This window comes from Gadus chalcogrammus, chromosome 12 (genome assembly GCF_026213295.1).
Source record: "Gadus chalcogrammus isolate NIFS_2021 chromosome 12, NIFS_Gcha_1.0, whole genome shotgun sequence".
Taxonomy (NCBI): Eukaryota; Metazoa; Chordata; class Actinopteri; order Gadiformes; family Gadidae; genus Gadus; species Gadus chalcogrammus.
Window position 1 is genome coordinate 1,388,089 of NC_079423.1, and position 25,492 is coordinate 1,413,580.

General features: G+C 43.2%; 3 protein-coding genes across 7 annotated transcripts in view; 1 reads left to right on the forward strand and 2 right to left on the reverse strand.

Moving 5' to 3' along the window:
- Positions 1 to 8,457: 8,457 nt before the first annotated feature.
- On the reverse strand, positions 8,458 to 16,793 carry pigc (phosphatidylinositol glycan anchor biosynthesis, class C). Of its 2 annotated transcripts, none has more exons than XM_056603788.1 (3): positions 16,703 to 16,793; positions 16,049 to 16,307; positions 8,458 to 10,375 (listed from the first exon to the last, which is right to left on the reverse strand). In XM_056603788.1, exons 2-3 carry the CDS (start codon positions 16,274 to 16,276, stop codon positions 9,719 to 9,721), a joined length of 885 nt encoding a protein of 294 aa, XP_056459763.1. In that variant the 5' UTR covers positions 16,277 to 16,307; positions 16,703 to 16,793; the 3' UTR covers positions 8,458 to 9,718. The 2 variants fall into 2 exon arrangements, with proteins under 2 accessions (XP_056459763.1, XP_056459764.1); XM_056603789.1 differs by having other exon boundaries at positions 16,507 to 16,713.
- A 75-nt stretch (positions 16,794 to 16,868) lies between these two features.
- tmed5 (transmembrane p24 trafficking protein 5) lies at positions 16,869 to 20,920 on the reverse strand. Its single transcript, XM_056603790.1, has 5 exons — positions 20,721 to 20,920; positions 20,274 to 20,574; positions 19,677 to 19,774; positions 19,397 to 19,580; positions 16,869 to 18,786 (listed from the first exon to the last, which is right to left on the reverse strand). The coding sequence occupies exons 2-5, from the start codon at positions 20,457 to 20,459 to the stop codon at positions 18,568 to 18,570; spliced, it is 687 nt and encodes a 228-aa protein (XP_056459765.1). The 5' UTR covers positions 20,460 to 20,574; positions 20,721 to 20,920; the 3' UTR covers positions 16,869 to 18,567.
- Positions 20,921 to 22,122: 1,202 nt separating this feature from the next.
- Positions 22,123 to 25,492, forward strand: part of suco (SUN domain containing ossification factor) — a 63,861-nt gene continuing 60,491 nt past the window's right edge. For all 4 annotated transcript variants that reach the window (XM_056603909.1, XM_056603907.1, XM_056603908.1 and 1 more), the window contains exon 1: positions 22,123 to 22,408. In XM_056603909.1, coding sequence (XP_056459884.1) covers positions 22,356 to 22,408 — 53 coding nt within the window. In that variant the 5' untranslated portion in view covers positions 22,123 to 22,355. The remainder of the gene's footprint in view (positions 22,409 to 25,492) is intronic.

Consider the following 25,492-nt stretch of genomic DNA (forward strand, 5'->3'; position numbering starts at 1 on the left):
AAAATATACACTTCCTGGGACAGGCGTTCAATCTCAGATAAACACTGCATCAGAGCACGCAGTATTCCTAGACACAGCTCCAGGCATGCATATTGTACACACACACTCTCTCTCTCTCTCACTCACTCACTCACTCACTCACTCACTCACTCACTCACTCACTCACTCACTCACTCACTCACTCACTCACTCACTCACTCACTCACTCACTCACTCACTCACTCACTCACTCACTCACTCTCACACACACACACACACACTCAGTTTGTGTCTGCCTCCGCTTACTGTCATCCCCATTGCGCTACACAAGTATCTGGCCATCAACAAACACAGTTAAGCCATTGACTCGGCGCATCTGCTGAACAAACGATCCACAAACTCAACACAAGCAAATCCCTACTGACCTCCGAGCAATGGACCTTGGGCGTAGGGCAGGATGACTGGGATCCTTCTCTTAGTTATTCATGTTATTATATGAGATCAGATTAGATGCATGCATTTTCAAATGTGTTTTCTCAAAGAATCCCCCCTCCCCCCCCCCCCACACACACACACACACACACTTTCGTGATTTATTTGTGACCACATTTTATTTATACTATTCTCTAAAACTCTCCCCCGTCACCTCTTTCTCGTCTCTCTGCCTCTGTATCACTTTCTTTTTCTCTCTCTGCATCTCTCTCTGCGTCTTTCTCTCTGCCTCTCTCTCTTTGCGGTTGGCAGTCTCCCTGGGACTGTTCACATTCCTGGCTGGAAAATCTGAGGCTTTGTCCAAACACCAGCTTCCAAGATCTGCCCAGAGAAATCCCACATGGCTGTTTCTACTCTACAGCCCCCACCCGCACAGTCCTCCGCCAACCACCCATCCACCAACCAGACCCCCAGCAATCCCCCCCCCCCCCCACACACTTACTACTACACCTCCACCTCAAACCCCCCCTCCCGCCACTACACCACCCCCTCCTCCCCGCACCCCCATCCCATCCCCTCTCCCGTCTCACCTCCATCAACTCTGCTGTCTAACCTCCCTCCTGTTGGCCCTGCTTTCCTATCCCCCCCACATCCCCCTCCTCCTCTCTAGTCATTAATTTGGAAATCCCGAGGAGTTGCTTAACCTTTCCAGAAGGCCTTGCACCCTAAAGTCCATCAATATACAGCACACCGTGGTAGTTATCCGGTCAGAGTTTTAATCTCTGCTCCAACACTGAGCAGACTGGCATTCCTGTTCCCTACCCCAAACAAGGGGCCACCGTCCTGCCTGAGGAAAAGCAGATATCACACAAAACTTATATACGCTCCATCAACTACCGTCCCCTGCGCTCTCTATGTGTGTGTGTGTGTGTGTGTGTGTGTGTGTGATCAGGCATGCTATATATATCAGGCATGCTATAGGATCCATTAGTCTGAAGGAAGAAAGGATATCATCTCTTTAGTCTTGAAGACGTAACAGCTGTGATGTATGACGTTCCTTGACCACCCGGACACCAACAGGAAGATATGTAGACAGACACAAACAAATGCACATATAAGCACTCACATGTTCACACATGCACACAACACACACACACACACACACACACACACACACACACACACACACACACACACACACACACACACACACACACACACACACACACACACACACACACACACACACACACACACAGATCAATATTGTATCAATATTGTAAATATTGTAAATAAGAAACTGTTCTTAATGTTTTATCTGGAAAAATAAAGTTTAAATAAAAATAAAATAAACACACACACACACACCCACACAGTGCCATTATATTAGTGAATCTTAAGTCTCTGTGTGCTGAGGCCACAAGCTGAGCAAGTCAAACTGTACAGGATCTTACACATTTATTCATTCGGAAAGTATTTGTTCAAACAAGATTCTTCTAAACTGACTCTCTTGGTATGTAGACATATAAGTTAGTCACTGTTTTTAAAATTGTTAACTATATCAGAAGGGTTAGGGTTATTTGATCCATAGGCTTTTACTATGGACTATGGACTACTTCTTACATACCACCGACATTATAGTATATTGTTTTCTCCCGGACCAACAGCAGCTGCATGCAAACAGACACACATTCATGCACAATTCATCGGTGTGTCTCGACAAGAGGAGCAGGGGCGACCAGGAGGCTCTTCCTTGCACTGTCTAACCAATGTGCAGACTACTGTACACCAGTAAGAGCCTGAACAGGTAGTCTGAACACTGGGATGACCGAGCAGGACCAATATTTCTCGTCCCCTCTCGCCGTGATTCCTCCATCGTCTTTTCTCCCGCACTTAGCATGCAACAACCCCCCCAACAAAATCTCTTCTCTCTTGTCCCGTGGCGTCGGATGTGTGGCAGGAGAATGTGGGGGGTCATACGCTACACAAACACACAAACTCCCGCTCACATCACACACCAGACACACACAGTTAAGCCTCTCCGCTCCTACCGGCGTGCCACCTCTGGAAACGTCTTCCACTGCTTGGGAGGGGCGGGGGGGTGTTGTCCAGAAGGCCGCTCGGTCCAGGCTCGGTATCCAGTCTTGACGTGGCACATTTGCACTTTCAGCTGCTGGGGATCTGTCTGTCCTCTCACTCGGGGTAGGCGTAAGGAAATAGGGGCGAGTGAAAAGAGAGGGAGAGAGAGAGTGAGGTAGGCTGGAAATGAGGTGGCCATATATGGGTTGATGGGACTCTTGGGGAATTGACGCTGGAGTACTATGCAGAATCTCCCCTCCCCCCAAGCTACCCCCTTGCAAACTTTCTAAACTCCCCATCCCTGCTGTCCAGGTCGGTCAGCCTGAGCTCTGTTGTTCTTCTCATGCTCACCTCCCTCTGTCTCTGTCTTTCCCTCTGTCTTTCTCTCTCACTCTCTCTCCCTCTCTCTCGCTGTCTCTCTTTCTCTCTACAAGTCTCCGCTCCCTCCTCTTCCTCTGTGTCTTGTCTGTACTTTCTATTTCTACCCCATCAGAACGCGCTCAGCTTCCTCTCTACCCTGACACCCCTCTCTCTCTCCGAGCTAAAGCAATTCCAGATGTTTCTGCACAAGCGCCAATCGCCTTCTGTCATTTTTTTTTCGGCCTCTGCAACAGGAAGTGGGCCCCTCTGACAAAAAAGTTTGCATAAAAAAGAAAAAGAGGGAAGAGGGGAGAGAGTCGTAGGGTTCAGGGGAGCAATGGGAGAGACTTGCGTCTTCTACCAACATCTAGGTCTGTCACTGTGGCCTCACACCCGCCTGTTCCCTGAACAAATGGGATTTTGTCATGGGACTGGAACTTTGCTCACAAAATGCCTATTGGTCCGATTTCAGGGGAGGTCACATCTCTCTGTATTTTTGGTTATCCATTTTCTCCCATCTTCCCCTTCTTTGAGTGAAAAAGGAGACTCGGTGAGCTGGCAATGAGAGGAGAGAAGGAGAGAGAAGGACAAGAGGGGGATGGGCCTCCCTCTCGGAGAAATGTTGTATTAGAGCTGAATCTGAGTAATGACTTTCACATGTGCAACCAGCCTCCATAGCTCATATTTTTTTTACTTCTTCACCTACACCCCACCACCCCTCAGTCCACCTCAGTACTGTCTGGTTCGCCTCACTCTGTTCTCCTTCATTCATAACTCCCTGTGGCGATGACAGACTATGGACCCACGGCTTCTTTCTCTGAGTGGGCTTGTAAACATGAGTATTTCTGATATGCAGGGCAGTAGGCATGCTAAAAGTAACAGTGAAGGTGGTGTAGGTGTTAACTACAGCACCACCTCATCCAAATCTGTCTGCATCCTTTTATCTTAGGCCAGATATAAATATAGCTGAATATATTATAATGCTACATTGAGAAGCTATATTGTATGCATCAGTGAATCAGTGAGAGTGACGGGCAGTATAGGATAGTGATGTTTTAAAACCAACTACTCACCCTTTCCACTATAACTTAGCAGCAAAGTATAAAAGTGTAGAAACATAAAAAAGTTAGTGTAAAACTCTGGGCTGAAGCTTGCATGGCGAAGGTTGTGTGTGTGTGTGTGTGTGTGTGTGTGTGTGTGTGTGTGTGTGTGTGTGTGTGTGTGTGTGTGTGTGTGTGTGTGTGTGTGTGTGTGTGTGTGTGTGTGTGTGTTTGCGTGTGTGTTTCACTGTTTGTTAATTGCAGGGTTGTGGCTGAAACAAAGGGAGACAATGAAAGAGTGTTTAGAATCTGGAGCCGAAGCAAAGGCTGTATGATTGTACCGACGCATGTGGCTTTTGTTTATAGTTCTCTGTTATGCTATGTTCTGAGAGCAGTCTGTGTTTATGTATGTGTGTGTTTGTCTGTGTGTGTCTGTGTGACTGCATATGTACATGTGATCCTGTGTTTGTGTGTGTGCTTGTGTGTACGCATGTGTATTGTGTGTATCTACATATGCTTGTCTGTTTGTTTGTATGCCTGCTTGTGTGTGTGTATTCATGCTCATGTGTGTGTGTATGCTTGTGGGTGCTCATGTGCATGTTATATGGTGTGTGTGCCTATGCGTGTGTGTGTTTGTGTGTGTGTGTGTGTGTGTGTGTGTGTGTGTGTGTATCTACATATGCTTGTCTGTTTGTTTGTATGCCTGCTTGTGTGTGTGTATTCATGCTCATGTGTGTGTGTATGCTTGTGGGTGCTCATGTGCATGTTATATGGTGTGTGTGCCTATGCGTGTGTGTGTGTGTGTGTGTGTGTGTGTGTGTGTGTGTGTGTGTGTGTGTGTGTGTGTGTGTGTGTGTGTGTGTGTGTGTGTGTGTGTGTGTGTGTGTGTGCGTGCACGTAGACCGCAGCATACCAACAGCAGGCTCATTAAGCAGCTAATCAAAGCCAGAGTGCTTGGATCAGAGATGAGGCTGCTCTTGTTTGGAAAGAATTGCTATACTCACCACAAAAGAAGGAGAGAGAGAGAGAAGGGTTGAGGGGAGATGGGGAGAGAGGGAGAAAGAGAGAATATTAGAACCATTGGCCAGAAATGTGTCCGATGAAGTATGTCCAATGGCGCCCCCCCCGACCCCCCTTCCTGTATTCACTTTTCCGTGTATTTATGTGTTCTCATGTGTGTATATTTGTTTCGGTGTGTGTTTGTGTGTGTACGCATATGCGTGTGTGCGCTGGAGTGTGCGCGTTTGCATATGTGAGTGTGTCTGAGCGGTTTTGTCCCTGTGTGACAGCCATCAAAACCTCAGGAAACCTCCTCAAACATAAGACCCGACTGTGTGCCGAAATTCCTGTAGATGCAAGAGACAGAACAATTTTCAATAAATAAATCTCACAGTGCTGGAGATAATAGCAAGGAGCCTCCGAATGAAAAACATGGTTTGTGCAACACTAAAGTTTGGTTAAATGTGTGTGCTACTAAGTTACGAACATCCGTCTTTATAGTGCTGTCATCTTTATTAAGTCATAGTAGGCGTTGTCCTTCCCCCTGTCCCTGTGTTGTCGCTTATTGCCCCGACCCGAGCGTCCCACAATTTCTCTCTCTCTCCCCCCCCCCCAGGATCAGAAAGGTCCTTGTAGTTGAGGTGGTGCAACCGTGAGAAGGGACCCGCGTCAGAACAACAGAGTGATTAAAGATAAATGTTTAACAGATGGGCCTTGGCCAGCCCCAGATTCTCACCCGCTTTCAAGATAGCCTTGCTGAGACTATGGAATGGGAGAATTTAAGATAATCTTTAAATAATTAATTTTTGTATGTTTTACAAACATAAAAAAAATTATTATGTATTTTTTTGGGGGGGGGAATTATGTCTAACTTTGTGTGTAGCTGTGAGCATTTCTTTGTGTGTGCATTTGACTTTATCCTTTCTGCGCCTGGTCGCCTCTCTCCCTATTTAAATGAATTGCTGGAATGTGTATAAGGACTACAGGTCCCTGTAGCTGGCCCGTAACTCTCAGGAGGCCAGCTGGAAAGATTATCTTGCTGTGAGCTAAGGTGGGGTCAGCAATAGCACTCTCCTTCAACCCCAACCCCACCCGGCCTAGCCACCGAATTACAACCAAGCTTGACCTTAGCTATGGGAAACTGCACCTGCCCTCACCTTAACAGTCTCCCCAATGAACACTGAGGCCACAGCAGAGAGGCCAATGTTCGTTCCAACTTCACTAGCCAGGAGCCAGAGACAACAGGCTAAGCCCACTCCCTCAACCCCCTTCAGTGCTTTGTACCATGCATTTGATTTATTGCACGTTCCCAATTTTCCCTCATGCAACATACCTTTTCCCCTGCCTTTCTTTTTTCTCTCTGCTCACTTTCCTCCATTGTCCGGTTGCACCCCGACTTTTGGCCAGGGTCTAGCCACCGAATTACAACCAAGCTTGACCTTAGCTATGGGAAACTGCACCTGCCCTCACCTTAACAGTCTCCCCAATGAACACTGAGGCTACATTAACCTCGGAAACTAAGGCTGGAACCCCTTTCCTTTTCACCCTCGCAGAGAGAGTGAGACAGGAGGGAGGGAGAGTCCCCCACCCCTTCCATGCAGCTCTGTCGTTGGCTCCTCAGCAACACATTCTTAGCTTATGATGTCACTATGAATGTGTGCCTGTGAGTGAGTGTTTCTTGTGTGTGTTTGCCTGTGAGTGTGAGTGTGTGTTAGGGTTACTATGTGTGTGCCTCTGCTCGTCTGTTTCTAATCAGCAGTTTAGTTGGCCCCCCATCCCTTACCCCCTCAACATCCCTCCACTCCTTCCCCCTCCTCACCTTCGTTGTGCCCAAACTGCTCTCTGGCTCTTCAAGCACGGACGCTCCCTAAAACTTGGATTGTACTGAGGTCTGGCGCATAGCACAACAGCTCCGATTTAACAATGGGTACACATGCTGCTTGCAACCACGCCTGGAACTGGGTTTCATGGAGAAGCCACTCGTACTGCCATAACTTCTAACTCTCTGATAGTCATTTTCCCCCTGTAGTTGTAATCAAGGCTAGCGTGTGATTGTTTGTTCCGGTCAGCTGGATGGGAAAGGGGGTTGGAGCCGAGAGCCTGCAGGACTGCTAATTTGAGCCAACTGGTGCTGGACAGATCGTTGCCAGGTCGACGATCATTCTCATTACTTCCAAAAACATATTAGCGAAGACACTCGTGCACCTTATGGACAAACAAGGAAATTCTACCTTCGCTCCCAAGTGATAGATTGCTCAAAATTGTTGATCTGCTCTTAGATACTCTATAGATATGCTCTGTTTGACACACACACACATCAGTTCGATTTGGTACTATGCTACATTCAGGTTAAACAAGTGGGCGACTTCATGTACGAGATAATGTGTGTGTGTGTTTATCGCTACACACCTTTTATATCTGTTTCATATCGAAACAGCGACCACATGTGCGTAAATGGCACCTATCTTACTCCTCATCTTACGCTGTTTTTCAAATGGCCATTTCTCATCTCCGCACGCCCCTTCCCCCCTAACTCCACTGATCCTGCATTGCATTGTACACCTCCCGTCGTTGATGGCTTCTAGGAGTCCACAGTTCAACCCGGCGGTGGCTCAGCCCAGGGACCACATGTTGGGTTAGCATCCAAGCACAAATCCACTCGTTTAGACTCACCCGGGCCACATTCTAGCCAGCCCCCCACCTATTGACACACACACACACACACACACACCAATACACTCACATACAGGACATGCATGCACTTACACACACACACAAATCCTAAACTCACACCCGTAACCAAACCTTGGGCTACAGAGGCATAGGGGGGAACGAGTGTGTTATTTGAGCTGGGTGGGGGTCTGCTGGAAAATGTGTTTCTCATATTCCCTTTCCCATCAGCCACAGCAGAGAGGCCAATGTTCGTTCCAACTTCACTAGCCAGGAGCCAGAGACAACAGGCTAAGCCCACTCCCTCAACCCCCTTCAGTGCTTTGTACCATGCATTTGATTTATTGCACGTTCCCAATTTTCCCTCATGCAACATACCTTTTCCCCTGCCTTTCTTTTTTCTCTCTGCTCACTTTCCTCCATTGTCCGGTTGCACCCCGACTTTTGGCCAGGGTCCCCCACTCTCTGTATTTCCTCTGCGCTCTCCAACAGTTTCTTTAGGGCCTTTCCCGCTTTTTACTTTCTCTCGTCCATTTCCCTCACATGTTTCCCCTACCCAATCTATCTCTGCCTCTTATCCCTCATCTATCACACACTGCCTGGGCGTAACCATCTCAACAACCATACCATTATACCAGTTGTACGTCTAATCCTGCATAGTGCGCACAGTTCGATTCAATTGTTGCAGCTAATACAATTAAATACAATACACAATAGCTCATTTTGACCAGAATAAATGTTTGAATGGTAGGATATAGCATTTCCATCTGGTTCCCATTTAAGTAAACAATGAAAACCAAAATGTCAAAAAACCATACCCCCCCACCTGATTTTTTTCTCCTTCCTCCCTGACTTTTAGAACATTTGCATAAATAATAGGGTTGGAAAATACCCACATATTTAGTTGTTAAAGCATGCTTTTATATGTAGCATTATAATATCAAGTATATTTGTTCATTGGCCTAAACTTGACGGCAAGTTTCAATTTAGTGAAAAAAATTACACATACAACACATTCAACTATTTCAGGATGCAGCATCCAGTTTCCTGTTATTTCAGATTATGCTTTTCTATCGATAACTACATTTCCCATATACACCAACAATCATTCAGGCTGAGAGATGTCAATGAGGTGCACAATGTGTAATCCAGCAGTATAGTAGTGTGCCAAATTATTCCTCCCCCAGAAAACTTCATGTCTGCGTTTGGACCTGTGTTGCACATAAAAATCTTTGTCCAGAAAGGTTGTACTCTGGCTTTGTCTCCGGAAATCTCTAATTTGCCTGAGCTCCGTCAACAAAAATGTGTAAAATTGCTCAATCTGCTATGACAAAGGTGAATATATACAATTGGATACATTTACCAGGGGAAAACGTATACTTTATTTTAAGAGCAACCATTCAGCAAAATACTTAAGTACATACGTTTTATTAATATGCATAATTTCTAAGTCAGAATCGGTTGGGAAAGACATGGTAAACATGTATGGCAGTCCCCGTTGTCTTCACTCTTTGAATTCCAGAGAAACTTGGTGCACCAGAAACTGTAGAAAACATATACATCGTGTCTATCACCTAGGAATGTAGTCACACAGAGGTATTGATATATATTGTTCCAGCTCACATTGCTTGGAGAAGCAATATGTAATTAATTTAGAATAACAAAATTATTCATACCACAGGAAAACGAAAAGTCTTAACCTGTTAAGTTAGGACATCTAGTGGTTAAGTTAGGACATCTAGTGGCTTTTTCCGCTACTACACTGTGCAACTGGATCACAGACAGCAGTCACAAATGTCATGTTCATCTATGCGCAATACATTTTTATTTGGAAATACTTGGAAAAACAGTTAAACATTAACCATATTTTCAGTGGAATTCAAGACCCTTTTTTTCCCACTTATTAAATAGTAGGGGCTACGATAAAATAGAAAAAAGTATAAATAAAACAACCATGAGATTTATCATAGTATAAAGAAGTAGCTTTTGTAATTTTAGGCCGAGAAGCACATCAATCGCACACAAACAATTTAAAACTGTAGCAACATTCCCTCAAGTTTTACCCATTATCTTTGGTGTTGACAGGAGAGCAACATAGGCTGCCGGTCCCTCTGCATATGACTGCCTTATCATCATGTTGGGCGCTCACCCTATGCACCTCAGTATGGGACTTTACAGAGGTCCTCATGGATCTCAGCCTCATCCCACGGTCCCTGGATGTTGTCTTTGTGTCTCTGCAGCTTGACCAGCAGTAAAGGACAGAGCAGGATGACACTCACAAGGGCAAGGGCCAGGAGTACAGCCCCCCCCAGCCACCTGGACCCCAGGCCCCCCACCCCTCCAAGACACACTGCGACGCACAGCCATGCGGACGGCCCGATGGCATGGTCCCTGATGCTCTGCAACAGGCAGGGCCACAGGGCAAACATCAACAGGGCACAGCTGAGCATGGCAAAGGTGTGCAGGGCCCCTGGGAGCCGCGACGCCAAACACACAGAGGCAAACAGCGCCGCATTAAGGGATAGGCTGCCAGTGGGTGAGGGGTGGGCGTACGGGAACGACACCAGGTGGGCCAGAAGCATCAATGCAGACATGGCGTACACCGTGTCAGTGCTCACAGACTCCGTCAGCGTCTTCAGAACTGGCGAAAAGCCAAAGGTGAAAGAAAGGAAAATGGCGGCACTCTGCAGGTCTGCCAGGTGCGTGCGGGGCTCGCGGTCTGTGCCCAGCTGCGGCCTCAGTGCGTTGTGTAATCCATAGCCCAGTACGCCAACTATCAGACTGGTCCACAGAAGAACTTCTGGGGAGAGCAGACCCTAGAACAAAACTGGTCAGGTCAATCACAAGTGGCAGAAGAAAATAAGAGTAGTAAACAGGGGTATTCCATCAAAGTCGCTAACGAAGGTTAGTTGATTAAGCTAACGCCAACTTCCACTTGAGGCTAAAGCCATTCCATCAACCCAGTTCAGCCTCGCCTTGGTCAGGTTAGTTCAAATCAGGCTAACGTTATCTTGGATTACGCGCAGTCACGAGAAATGCAACCCGCCCAGAACCGTGAATGTCGAATCATGGATCAAATGTCCATACAGGATCAGGCAGCATCTTTACCAGCAGCGAACAGAAGCTGCTGGTGGAGGTCTAGGAGGAATACAAGCATATAATAACTCAAAAAGGGAACACCGCAACCATTAATAAAAACGGCAATAAAATCGCAGATCTTTTGAATGCAGTAGTATTAAGCGTAACATATTTGAATTGAATATTGACAATAGTTTTGATATCAGGGTGATAGTCTCGAGGTAACTTGTCGGACTTGGGTTCAATCCCCACGCTATTAGTAATTTAGGAAGGATTACTGGAGAAATAAAATAACTTTTCATGCCATTTATTTTTCATTTCTTGGAATATTCTAAATTGAATAACCATAGTATTTATCTCAGAGGTATTCTCGGGGGCCTGCCGAGAAACTCACCTGAATAGAATTTATGTGGCTGACAATTTCCCATGCAGTAGTGTCTTTGTCATTGTGGCAAAGGCTTCACTAACGTTATTAACATTAAGTAAGTAACATTAAGTTATATTTGGTTTCATGGGAAATTGTAAAACATATTTATTATATAAAAGCCCATCGTTAGGCCTTCTTACTCTGACAAAGGGAATTACAAAATTAAGCCAACATCAAGAATTCTATTACGCACTCGGGAAGCGAACTCGGGTCGCCTGTCCCACAGGGCAAATGCTAGACCATTTACCCAGAATTTAATAAAAAATGTGTTGAGAAAATATCCAATATAGCTGATAGTAATTCATTTAATTATTTTATTTGCATCATTCAATCTAAGACCCTTAGTAAAAAATATACGCTGTTTGTACTTCATATATGTACATTTTTTACAAAATCGTGAGGACTAGGCTCGGTGGAACCTTCTGATGGTACACTTGTTTCCAACAGATGGAATTCTCTCAAACACAACATCAAATAAGCCCGTCAGTTAGCCTGGTACCAACCAGGTTAGTTTGGTCGGATAAATTGCCATGGTAACTTAGCGGCCTATTGTCCCCCACACAAACTTGATTATTTTATTTATTTTTCTCGCAGACACATCGTTACGCCGGAAATCCGACGGGGCGCCTGAAAGCTATCAGGCAGGTATATGATGTTATTTAAATATAGAGCTCCAGGACTGTAAAGCAAGTGTTGTAGGCCTACACTTCTTTGTTATTTGGATAACTGTTCTGCTGTTGGTGTTATGGCGCATAACACGTCGGACTCTCGTCTCTGGTATTTCCACAACGAGACTCGTAGTGGGGGTTATCTCATCCATGGTTGAGAAGGAATTGGGGGAAAGGACATGGAGGAGAAAGGGATTGTTGCCCGCGATGTCTTCCACTTGAGCCCCGGACCACCGCCTCGGCACTGCCTGCTGCAGGAGGCGTTGGTCCCTCTGCAGCGAGAAGCGGGGCTTCTCCCTTTCTCCTCCATGTCGTGGTTAAGTCTGCTTCAGATTGATGTTGACGTGTTAGAACCCGAGAAATCAGAGAACCCGACGCAGACGTCTGAGATTCATAATATCGTCTGGAGGCGACCACATATCTATGTATAATATGATATTAATTAGATACAGCGCTCCAGGACTCCCGCCGGAGCACCCGGAGTGTTCTAGAATACTGCCGGTAATACTTCCGGTAGAGCTCATGGGACCTATGAGATCGAAAAATATGAATGGGTGTCAATGGAGAGAAAATAATTATTTTCTGGTCCCAGTCTTTATATGCCCTGGATTACACATATGTTGTTTGTGGATTTAAATGATAATTTTTCATGCAAAGAAAACTAAAAATTTTCGTGAAGAAGTTTGATAATTTTAGGTTTTATGTGAGGCCGCTTTGTGAACTACAGCTCTTCGCTGCTCTCGACGCATATGATATACGTCACCACACCCGCACTTGGAACTCGGCACAGAGATGGCACATAACTAAAACTCTCCACATGCCCCGACTTATAGTGGTTTTCACCTCTTTCTATGCTTTTATCCTCACCTTGAAAAAAAGTGGCGAAGTGTAGCAGAGAGATCGCCATCTCTGTGCCGAGTTCCAAGTGCGGGTGTGGTGATGTACATCATATGCGTCGAGAGCAGCGAAGAGCTGTAGTTCACAAAGCGGCCTCACATAAAACCTAAAATTATCAAACTTCTACACGAAAATTTTTAGTTTTCTTTGCATGAAAAATTATCATTTAAATCCACAAACATATGTGTAATCCAGGGCATATAAAGACTGGGACCAGAAAATTATTATTTTCTCTCCATTGACACCCATTCATATTTTTCGATCTCATAGGTCCCATGAGCTCCACCGGAAGGGGCGTGACTTCGCCACTCTATAGGTCCCTTGGGCTCTACCGGAAGAGGCGTGACTTCGCCACTCTATAGTGATACATCCACTGTAAACAGAGCGCATGGTACCGTGGCCGCAAGCTGCTCAAGGCCACAACCTATGGAAAGCCAAGAAGGCCACAATCCGGACCTAGAATGGCGCGGTAAAAGTGCAAAACCGCACGGAATCCGTACGGAAACCGTACGGATTCCGTACGGATTCCGTACGGATTCCGTACGGTTTGGCAAGTATGCCGTACGGAATCCGTACGGTTTCCGTACGGTTTCCGTACGGATTCCGTACGGTTTTGAATGACTAATAGCCGCGGCTATTAGTCATTCACTCCGGCTATTAGTCATTCACTCCGGCTATTAGTTATTCACTCCGGCTATTAGGTATGCAGAACGAGCCCCTCCCTCTTCTTTGCTTGAACACTAAGTTTGAAGGCTGTCTAAATAATCAGAGCTGCAGTGCCTCGATGTTTCGCTGTAACATAAAGCTGTGTTGTCTTTACTAGTTTCACTACAATGTAATGACCACCATTAGCTAGTGGAAAATACATTTGTGTCTGTACAGTGATATATTTGTATATGTTAGGCTATATATTGAGATGGCAGTGTGCGAAATACCCGACAATATTCGGGGATGTCCTCATCCCCAGATGTTCTCGATATGCAGTAGCAGCTAGGCCATAACATTACATAACATGAACATGAACTGAATAAATGCCAGGTAGGCTATATAGCATCGGAGACGGGCACACAATCAGTGCATTTGCAAATGAGAGCCTGCAGTATGACCGATCTTGTGACATGTGGTCGGAAAGAGTCGTGTGTGTGTGTGTGTGTGAGTGTAGAGCAAGTTGTTGAAGGAAGTGTTTCTATTTGACGTTACAATATTTCATGGATGCAAGCAAGCCAAGACAATCAATCTATATCTATAGCTACATAACACACACACACACACACACACACACACACACACACACACACACACACACACACACACACACACACACACACACACACACACACACACACACACACACACACACACACACACACACACACACACACACACACACGTAAAGCAATAGGAGCCTGCATTGGCTAAAGTTGTTGCGATGCGCGTTATTTTATAACAGGGAGGGGCAAAGTTGTGCATTACAATGCAAACACGACAATAATTGGCACCGTTCTTGCGCACTCAGAAGAACATGAACTGAATAAATGCCAGGTATATAGCACATCGGAGACGGGCACACAATCAGTGCATTTGCAAATGAGAGTCTGCAGTATGACCGATCTTGTGACATTATTTAACCATCCCTCTACAGCTAATACGATCAGACAGATACATCATTGATCACATATAAGCCCATTACAAGCCCAACATCACCACGGCAGGTGCGCTCTCTCTCGCACATTCACACAATCACTCCAACTTCTCCAACTCCAAGGCAAGACTGTTTCACTAAGACCACAAACAACCACAACTAAACAGCCTACATATCCACAACAATGCACAAAAATCAGTTCATTGCGTCTATCTTCTGTTTGCCGCACATGGCTAATTTGCATACTTGCACATGACTGTCGGCTCCGCTTGTCAAAAAAATAGAACGTATTTGTGAATAAATGCTTTTCATTCTGAATACTGGACTTGGTGAGCTTAAATATGCTACATTTAAGTGACCTTTAGTGAGATGGCCTAAAACGGAATACAAATGAATTATTCTAGGACATAGGCTTTCAGGATCAATGTAATGCACAACTTTGCCCCTCCCTGTTATAAAATAACGCGCATCGCAACAACTTTAGCCAATGCAGGCTCCTATTGCTTTACCAGTGTGTTTAAAGTGTGTGTGTGTTTAAAGTGTGTGTGTGTGTGTGTGTGTGTGTGTGTGTGTGTGTGTGTGTGTGTGTGTGTGTGTGTGTGTGTGTGTGTGTGTGTGTGTGTGTGTGTGTGTGTGTGTGTGTGTGTGTGTGTGTGTGTGTGTGTGTGTGTGTGTGTGTCATGTAGGCTATAGATATAGATTGATTGTCTTGCTTGCATCCATGAGATATTGTAACGTCAAGTAGAAACACTTCCTTCAACACACACGACTCTCTCCGACCACATGTCACAAGATCGGTCATACTGCAGGCTCTCATTTGCAAATGCACTGATTGTGTGCCCGTCTCCGATATGCTATATACCTGGCATTTATTCAGTTCATGTTCATGTTATGTAATGTTATGGCCTAGCTGGCTACTGCATATCGAGAACCATCTGGGGATGAGGACATCCCCGAATATTGTCGGGTATTTCGCACACTGCCATCTCAATATATAGCCTAACATATACAAATATATCACTGTACTAGACACAAATTTATTTTCCACTAGCTAATGGTGGTCATTACATTGTAGTGAAACTAGTAAAGACAACACAGCTTTATGTTACAGCGAAACATCGAGGCACTGCAGCTCTGATTGGTTAGACAGCCTTCAAACTTAGTGGTCAAGCAAAGAAGAGGGAGGGGCTCGTTCTGCATACCTAATAGCCGGAGTGAATAACTAATAGCCGGAGTGAATGACTAATAGCCGGAGTGAATGACTAATAGCCGCGGCTATTAGTCATTCAAAACCGTACGGAATCCGTACGGAAACCGTACGGAATCCGTACGGATTCCGTGCGGTTTTGCACTTTTACCGCGCCATTCTAGGTCCGGATTGTGGCCTTCTTGGCTTTCCATAACAACCCGACCCTCCTCCTTGACCCACCTCTCTCCTCCTCGTTTGCATTAAAGCTACAGACACCAAAACAGCGCGTTTGGGGAAAGCTCAATGTGCGACTGGATCGTAGTGGCTGTAATTCTGCACCACAGCTGAATTTTGGGAGCGTTTTCAGATACTGTGTTAGGGGCCCACTAATATCTATATTAAAGCATCCATAAAGTAGCATGCCATGGGACCTTTAAGTCAACTTAATGGAACGCAACTCTAGCTGAAAGTAGCGAGGCTAGGCAAAAAAATAAGCCCGGCTTTGCCTTTAGCTTGCTTGATGGAATACCCCTCAGGTCCCAGAACCAAATCTATATCGCACCAAAAGTGGGAAGGTCCATTCCATACCTGTTCCATGTAGAGCCAGAAAGTGATGAAAATGGCCACACAGGACAACTGCTGGCCGACCAGAACGGCTTCCTTCACCACAGCCCAGTAGCGGTACTGCCGGATTCCCTCATTCCTTCGGAGCTCCTCCAGGAAGCGTTCATCCACATAGTTATCAGGGAACGGCTGGCGTTCCCACAGAACCTTCCGCCAGGGAACATTAGGACCCGGAGCAATGTCTGGCCCCATCACATTGACCAGGCTTCCAGTCAATCAGATACTTGGCATTATCGGGGAAGAGATGCAGACATATTATTCGAAGGCTCAAGTGGACGTGCGAACAGAATAAGTGTCTTAGGACGACACAAATTAGAGTAAACCAGTTAAACCAACCACAGGGCTGCATTTACTTTTAAGACTACGCATTTCGTAAATCCCTCACATTGGGCTTTTCCCTTTCCTATAACATGCCATCTTACCTGCACATATATTACCACACTAATGCCAAGCAGCATGCCTTATGAATTGTAACCTTACGTAACACACAGGTTAAATACATAAGTATATTTCCAGTCAAGTATCTATAAACTGACATTAGTTAGCGGATGTCAAATACAGAGATACTATTTCATTTCTTCGGAGAATGTAGATGAACGTCGTGAAATGTATATCTACCCGGTATATGTTCCGGTTTCTTGCCCGGCGTCTCGTCCTGTCACATCCCGGAAGAGACGCAAATAGAGAACACCGCGACGAATCCAAAGACAGCGCCCTCGTGACAGCTCCGTATGCCATACCTGTGACGTATTTCCTCTGATCGGCATTCTCGCAAAACATCCAGTAGGCAATTCAGAAAAGGTAGTCTTTTAATGTACATGTATTTCAATCAAATAGCCCAGGTAATACTTGTTTATTTATCTGGAAAATAACTGATGCGTTTGCATCAGTATTTAAACAACTGTTTAAATACAGTTGCAAAATGTATGTTTACACTAAAGGTAATTGAAAAACACTTTATGTAACGCTAAATCTCTAATTGGAAATGTAGGCATTTGAACATACCCTTAACAATGGTTAACATACGGAGGATTTCCATTAGAAACCCTTAAAAATGTAACAATGCATTTCATTGAACTGAAGTTAAGGCAAAGATAAACAGACATATTTCCTGATCCCTAGACAGCCCGTCAGGGGATCAGGTCACTGCAATGTGCAATGCAATGTCCACAGCAACTGTCAGGATTTAAGTCCTAACAAAAAGATTGTTCACAATGCAATTGAATGCAGCGACATTTTTGTACAAGAATACTGTACATTAAAACCTTCTTTAGCAATTTCAAGTCCCACCAGAAGATGGAGACAGAGACCATTTAGTTGACAAAGTAAAAAGGAAAACATCAATGCAGTCAAAAGATAAAATAAAGTAACCAACGTCATAAAATACATTTTGTTTGACGTTATAAACAAAATCGAATCAAAACCCATGAACAGATGCTAAAGATTTGAAAGGTTTCATAAACCCACACAGATCTAGAGCTCTGACAGTGCATCCATTTATCACATTGCTGACCATTTGTCTATGTGTTTCCAATGACCTTGACTATACAGACCAGTAAATAAAGCCAACAAATAACTGCGGGGGTCTGTTCTCAATTTTGTTGGGAGTTTTGTTTCTAGCCTCTCTAGTAGTGGCGATGACCCAACTGCTGGTCAGTAAAGCAGAAATAGACTTATGTGACTCAATATCTTCACAGGCAAGGTGGCTGTAACCAGAAACTCATAGTGGCCACACAGCTGAAGAGAAGAGGGCGAGTGAAGCCAACTGCTGTCCAGTCAATGCAGCCTGGGAGCCATGCCATGGAGATGGCCCTTTCTCCCTACTCCACTCTCCCCCTTGGTGCTATGAACTACGGTTAGCAATGTGTCCCTATTACTTCAACACAGAGCCCTGTGGAGAGGGGTCATTTGTAAAGGTTGAAATAGCTATTCAAGGCGGCAAGAGACTGGTAAAGGAGGCACAGATTGGGGAAATTGCTGATGAATGATAGTCGAAAGTGATATTATATCACAGTAAGTCTGATGGTAACATGTTTTTAAAAACATGAACTATGAGAAAAAGGCAAAGGTGAAGGCATCTCAGTAACTTATATCACATGAAAGAAGGATATTCCCCAACATTCTATAGCTCCAGGCCTGTTTGGAAGACATACACCACAATATACAATTATAGAGCATTTCTATGCTCAGTTTTACCCCATTAAGTTTATGTAGTTTAGAAAGAGTATTCCTGGGATAAAGTTGGCATCATAGTAAGATCCTCGCACTGCTCACCTGACATCAGTTAGTCAACACAACAAAATGACCTTTGGCATTCGAGTAAATATGTATACGTTTTAAGTTAAAATATTTATATCTCTTTGTATGATTCTGTGTTTATACAGTGCCCTTGTATAGTCATGTACAATGCAGCCACGTCAGTTGATCTATTTTTGTACTAGGTGTGTTTTGTTCCACCTCTTATTCTGCCGCTGGGGCAAGTGTTACGTCCGCATTCTCCTTTTGTCATCAAACAGGGAGCGGAGCAAGTACACCTGAACGCCAGACACCAGCACCATAACGAACATGTTAATGACAGACCAGACGTTCACCCGCTCAAAGTTGCTCTCCTGGATGTTGCGGTCACGCGCCTCAAAGGCCCGCAGCACCGTTTGGATCTGTGCACTCTTCCCCAGTCGGGCCTTCACACTGTTGATTGTGTCCTGCAGGGGGAAGGAAATGAGGAAATGGTCAGAGGCGCTTCCTCCAACACACAGGGGTTCTGGGTAAAAGGTGGACCCCAGCTCCATTGCCCTCCACTTCCTGACTGTAAATGGAATCCAACTAGGATCTAGGCTACGTTTATGAGAGAGATTAGATTTAGTCTTATGCAGAGGGATCAACAGCCTTTGTTGCTCACATGTCAACACCGAAGATTATTGGTAAAACTTTTAATTGTAATCAAACACTGCTACGGTTTTAATGCGATTGCTCAGACCATTAGTGAATCGGTAGTTGTTCATTAACTGGTACAATAATCAAGTTATTCAAATAATAAAATCTATTCTAGATTTGGAACGTTCACACTGACCCCGACTCTCAACTAGGTCATCTATTCAGCAGACTGCCAACACAACCCAGGCTGAATAACAAACATGACTAGCAACTAAGACACATTTAAAAAAATTACTGCACCTCATGAAATGAGACACTAGTCAGTTCTCCTTCTCAAAAGATAACATTAAATACTCACACTTACAAACAAAGATTATAATTATTTGTTCAATATTTCTGTACGACACAGAGGTTATTGAAGTCAGGACAACTTCTTACCATAATGTCTTCCAATTTCATGTCCAGCATATCTGTTCCATGAACATACTCCTTCCAGTCATCGTCGTCATCTAAATCTTGATCCATGTTGTCCAGGATCAGCTCAAAGAAGATAACCTTCTCCGATATGGAACTGAATGTGTTGTCAAAGCATAATGCGTAATCTCCATCCTCTGTTTCAACTCTAGAGGAAAAACAAACAGGTCGTTGGCATACGCGATGACGATGCTGGCGGTGATGGTGTTGAAGACTTCTGATTATTGTGCATAAAAAATCTCACGTGTGCACGCCGTCTGATTTGCGATAGTCACTGAAAACCACATGACCAGTGGGAGAAGAGATGTGGAAGTCAACATCCAGGCCTGCGCCATCTAACACCTACAGATAGAGGCAAAACACACAGACACACTATTGAATAGCACTACACGATATACAAGATGTTAAATACAATACTCGAGTGGACCATAACCCAAAATCCCAATGACATACATAACAATGTTGAAGGGGGGGGGGGGGTGTTAAAAATGCCTGAACGAAACTATTTGTCGAAAAGCAACACATTTGAGGGTACATTTCAGACCAGAAATTCCAATGACATGAATAATCAAACAAGCTTTCATGCACACAGAAAGTATTGGTGAAGTTTGTATAACCAACTATTTTCTGACATGGCACCTGACCACGGTAACATCAATTTTTTATTTTAATCTTATTTAAAACAAACGTATTTGTCCGAAGAACATTGGGCTGATATGTTAAGAAAAGTTATTACGAATTTACTTTTCTGATAGTTCCATGTTAACAAAATTGTGCTGCGTTTGTGTTGTTAAATACCATCAGAAAATATTAATGTCCGGTATTTTAACTTGGAATCTACCTGGTATTCGATTTCCAACGATGCATCTTTCTTCATGGTCTGGTAGAAGCATTCCTTCCGACCGGCGGGTAAGGTAAACGTGAAGTCGCTGTCAAAAGACTGCGAGAATGCGGCCAACGCAATAAACCTTGTAGAGAAAGCAAAAAACACTAGCGATAATTCCAGTAACATCCTAATAACTCCCATAGTAAATCGACAATAAACAATTTGACAGCCTAAAGTCCTTGTTCTTGCACTCTAAAACTTGTTGGACAGCTCATACGTTCGCGAGGACAGGACTGATATTCTTTGAGGACCCCGCCTGTAAAAAAAATCGTAGTCGAATATTTTCGAAAGTTATTACGAATTTACTTTACTGATAGTTCCATGTTAACAAAATTTTGCTGCGTTTGTGTTGTTAAATACCATCAGAAAATATTAATGTCGGTATTTTAACTTGGAATCTACCTGGTATTCAATTTCCAACGATGCATCTTTCTTCATGGTCTGCGAGAATGCGGCCAACGCAATAAACCTTGTAGAGAAAGCAAAAAACACTAGCGATAATTCCAGTAACATCCTAATAACTCCCATAGTAAATCGACAATAAACAATTTGACAGCCTAAAGTCCTTGTTCTTGCACTCTAAAACTTCAGGACTGATATTCTTTGAGGACCCCGCCTGTAAAAAAAATCGTAGTCGAATATTTTTGAAAGAATTACACATTGTCTTTTCTTTTCTTGTATTTATTTGTTGTGGCCACAATTATTCAATATCTCGTGTAGCGGTATAACATTTCATGAAATTATCGCACTGGTATTGGGTTTGCAGTGATCTCTGGGAAATGAAGTTCCATGTTCCCTGGACCAGGGACAATTACAATTTCTAAGTAGAGATTTGATTCATTGATTTATTTATTGCTGCTACTATAATTTATTGCTGCTGTATTACAGTGATTTTTTCTGTGGCTATGTTGAAAAATAAAATAAAATTACACAATTGAGGAAACATTTGTCTTTCCAAGATTGATAAAGCGACCTACATCTGAGAATACCAACAATAATTAACCCATAGATGATCAACCAAAGAACTGCAGTCAAAAGGGTGCACGACAGAGTCCAGAGGAGCTTTTTTAATGTTTAGTTGTGATAGTCAATTGGATACTTCGCAACAGTTGATGTGGTTTTCAACGTCTAGTAGCCCAGTATAGAGGGTGGTTACGTTTCATTGATCTATATATGACAGTTTGTTAGGTTACTATAGGCCTACACAAACATTTTCTTTGGATGCATGCATACTTTGAATCGATAATTTATTTATTCTTTCGTTAACAAAACAAGGCAACAAATAAATAACCAAAACAATAAAACAAAAAAACATCAACAAAACATGGAGAAGCTTTGCTGCGTTATATTTTATAAGTGAAGACCGCACAAACCTCCTTCTATTATTATTAGATTATCAAAGAGTTATTATTGATAAAATAACAACAATAATATTTATCCTCAATAATAATCTTATTATTATTACGACTTCTACCTACTTATAATAACAATATTAATTGACACCAAAATGTGAAATTGTGATATTGCTAAGCTTATTACCAATAATATTGCTATAGCCAAGTGTTTCTTAATCTTTTATCAAAACGAGTCAGCAAACCATTAGGCAATACCTTTTCACTGGTTTGAGGAGTTTGCCTGTCAAGAAATCGGTGACGCGTCCACTTCCAGCATGTCCAAGTCATCTAAGGAGGCGGGGCTGCAACGGATTCTGTTTGCAATTTCTACCCTGTGATTCGTCCGTTAAACTACAAGTCTGATCCAATTGGTCTGACGCGTGAAGAGGCTGCGCTTACCAATAGCTTGCTATCGAGCAACTGCAGAAGCCACCAAGCAAGCAAGAGGCAGCGAACGTTTGATACAATCAAATTTAGACCTAGTAAGCTGTAGATTTGACCAAAAAAAAAACATCTTCATAAATCTAATCTAAAATGTGCTTTGGCTCTCAGTCGATACATTATTATCGTCCATAGCCGAGTATCCACGACACATTAGAAATATCACCAAAAGAGCGAGGATGTTGGTCCCCGCGGGAAGATAATGAAGAGGTTGCGCGATTTGTTGGTGTGCCTCATTGTTGCTCTTCTGTGCTGGTAAGCTAAGCAAACCTTTGCACCAATGTACAAAATGTGGTTGACGTTACATTTTTTATGGTCATGCAGAAGTGTATGAGGATAACCTTCATAATGTCTGCCATGGCGATGGATCATGTTTTGCCACATATTTCTTATCATCATGCTAACCTTAAAAGCTGGTCGGGGTGTGTTGAGGGATGTCTGGTTGGCCTTAGTTAGGCTGTTTATATCAATGTATTATTCACAAGACAAATGCTATTTTGACCCGTAGACCTGAGTATATGTTAATAGGAATCAAGAAGTTGATTAAACCTTAAACTATTCGCATAACTTAGACGTTCGGCACTAATACAATAGGAAGGAAACCAACTTGCTAGCCTTACTAACACAATGCGCATGATCGATTGGCGCAAATACGTTCATATGTGAACGTATTTGCATGGTTGTGTAGCAACAATCCAACCTTTTCATAATGTCTAAGCTATGTTGTACACCAAGTCTTGATCTGAAAGGATGATAAAAGGAGCATGCTTTGCAGGAAGCATCGACGCATACCATAACAAGTGGAAGTCAGTCTTATGAATACTGCAAAGCTATCTATATCTATATATATCTATATATATATATATATGTATATATATATATATATATATATATATATATATATATATATATATATATATATATATATATATATATATATATATGCGTGTGTGTTTGTTCTACCAAGTATTACGTATGATTCATATTTTTCAAGTTTAGCTTTATGTGTGTCTAAATAAGTGATGAACTGCTATGGAAGCTGCTGTTACTTCTACATACTAGCTAGTTTTATGCAGAGTGTAAATGCTATCTAGTTTATTGAAATAAATCACTTTCTATTATACTTAGTGATGATACCAATGTCAATATATTTCAATCAGACCTATTATTTGCTTATCAAGTAGATAAATGCTTTCTTATTATAAACTCGATTGCTTATCGAGTTTACATAAATAAACTTTGTTTGCCCTTAAAGTAATATGCTTTTTTTTCTTTTAGTTTACACTTTTGGTTGCCAGGTACATTGCCATCCTTTTGTCAATTTGTGTTTATAAATCTTTTATTTTCTTTGGTGATATTTAAACCATATACATTTTTTTTTGACGGTAAGATAGCAGTTAAAGGTTTAAGGGTTTCCAGAGCAGAAACAAGACAGGCCCTCTGTTATCAGCTCTCTGCGTGACCAAGTGAGGGGGAAATGTGCAGAAGTGACAGGGCTAGTCGCTAACGTAAAAATGAAATTGATTAATCAGTCCAAGAAAAAGTTGGTTTTCCGATAATATTGCTTGATTCCTGTATGTTATGTGTTGTTGGAAGGACAACTTCATCTATTCTATCTTCACTTGGGGAAAGAGTATTATAGTGATGCAAAATCACATCCACTTTGGTTGTTTTCTATTCTGCAGAACATTTTCACTTTCTCAGTCATAGCAATGCACCTACTAGACTTATTTTGGAGCCCCTACTTGTGTGTTGCTGTCCTATTCCTGGTGGCAAGTGTACCTCACACTTCCCAGGAAGCACAGCGCTGAAAGGGGAGAGGGGAGGTGACTTGTGTTCATGTCCATGGTGTTTTTAAAGCATAAAACAGGGGTCTCTATCATAAACGACTGTTGGAAAGGGACTGTGTCTTCCTCAATGGTTACAACTCGCCTGGCTAGAATGGATGTGTTTCTGCATTTCCTAAGTTACATTATTCAGCTGGCATGTTCAGCCTTCCGGTTTTATTCTAATAATTGCATTTGGCAATTTGGCAATTTAAGTATCAGAAGATGCCAATTTGAAATCTCAAGCTGCATTCTCTGCTTCACTGACTTTGCTTCAGTTCTTGCCGGGCTTGCTGGCGTTTTTTCTTTAGTTTTCCTGCTTTTGCATGCTCCAACGGCTGATCTGCATGCAGCAGTGTGCATGGATGTTGACTGGTCGAAAGGAGCACAGTTTAGCGGGATAGGTGCATTCCTCTTGTCGCAAAATCAACAACATGCCCTGCGCTAAGTACACCCTCCGCATGCTGCTGATGTGTGTGTCTCCGTAGAGAAGTCTGCCTGCTTGAATACGGGAAATCCTGTTGTATCTCTTAGGACTCACCTGCCACTGATCAGTTCAACCAATGCATCTTATCCGGTGCCCCCATGGTGACTTCCTAAAGTCTCGTTACAGAAGGCCCCTTCTGCCATTCTCTGTGCCCCGCTCCTGTTAGTGACCTGCTGCAACTTCTCTTACTCTAGTGTTGAATTTAAAATAGCTATATTCATGCACTTGGGCAAGAGATAACCTCATTACCTTCTCATGACGGAACGCCTGCTACTGGGTTCTCCAAATATGCGTTATTGTCAAAAGAGGCTGGGACTCGTTTCAGTCATATGGGTTTAGTGGCGAGAAGCATGAGAGGGGCAGAGACTTCCACTAGATGGTTATCTGTCCCTGTTACACGTTTTCGGATACTGCTTTTTCAAATTCTTCATATTTATATGATTTATTGTGTTCTTCTCACTCCGGGCACTATTAATTGGGATACATGGCTCACAGGACGTACAAGAGAAGATTTTTATTTGATGAAGCTGGTTGTGGGTAATGCTACACTTCATAACCATCTTGCAGCCTAGGCCAGAGGAGGGCCTTTAAAAACCCTTTGTGATATCTTTTCTATGTGTGTAAGTTATGTCTAGCCATTATGTCATCCAAATGTATGTAAATGGAATGGTGTAACTATTACTTCTGTTTACCGCAATAATTGATTTGATGCATTGAAATGTTTGGAAGTGTGTTGTTGCTGGTCGATCATAGCCCATGGTAAGTCTTTAGATGTGGGGATGTAAGCAGCACAGCCGCAGGTCCAGTAATATAACACCAGGAAAGCTTCTGCTCAACCAGTTTTTTTTCTGTTGAGGAGAACATGGCCTTTAAAACTTTCCAGTCAAACGATGTCCCTGAAGCATGTTTGCGTACCCTTGTATTCAGCAACGGTGTTTATCAAATTTCCCACTCACCATACCCAAGTATACACAAATGAATAAATTAATTAACATCTAAATCATAAAAACAAGTTGAAAAGACTTA

Coding starts and splice junctions, on each gene's coding strand:
- pigc (XM_056603788.1), bottom strand. CDS start 16,276: ATGGGGCCAGACATTGCTCCGGGTCCTAATGTTCCCTGGCGGAAGGTT. Junction 10,376..16,048: donor TCTGGCTCTACATGGAACAG/GTATGGAATGGA, acceptor GTTTTGTTCTAG/GGTCTGCTCTCCCCAGAAGT.
- tmed5 (XM_056603790.1), bottom strand. CDS start 20,459: ATGGGAGTTATTAGGATGTTACTGGAATTATCGCTAGTGTTTTTTGCT. Junction 19,581..19,676: donor AAATCAGACGGCGTGCACAC/GTGAGATTTTTT, acceptor TTTTTCCTCTAG/AGTTGAAACAGAGGATGGAG. Junction 18,787..19,396: donor TGAAATTGGAAGACATTATG/GTAAGAAGTTGT, acceptor TTCCCCCTGCAG/GACACAATCAACAGTGTGAA.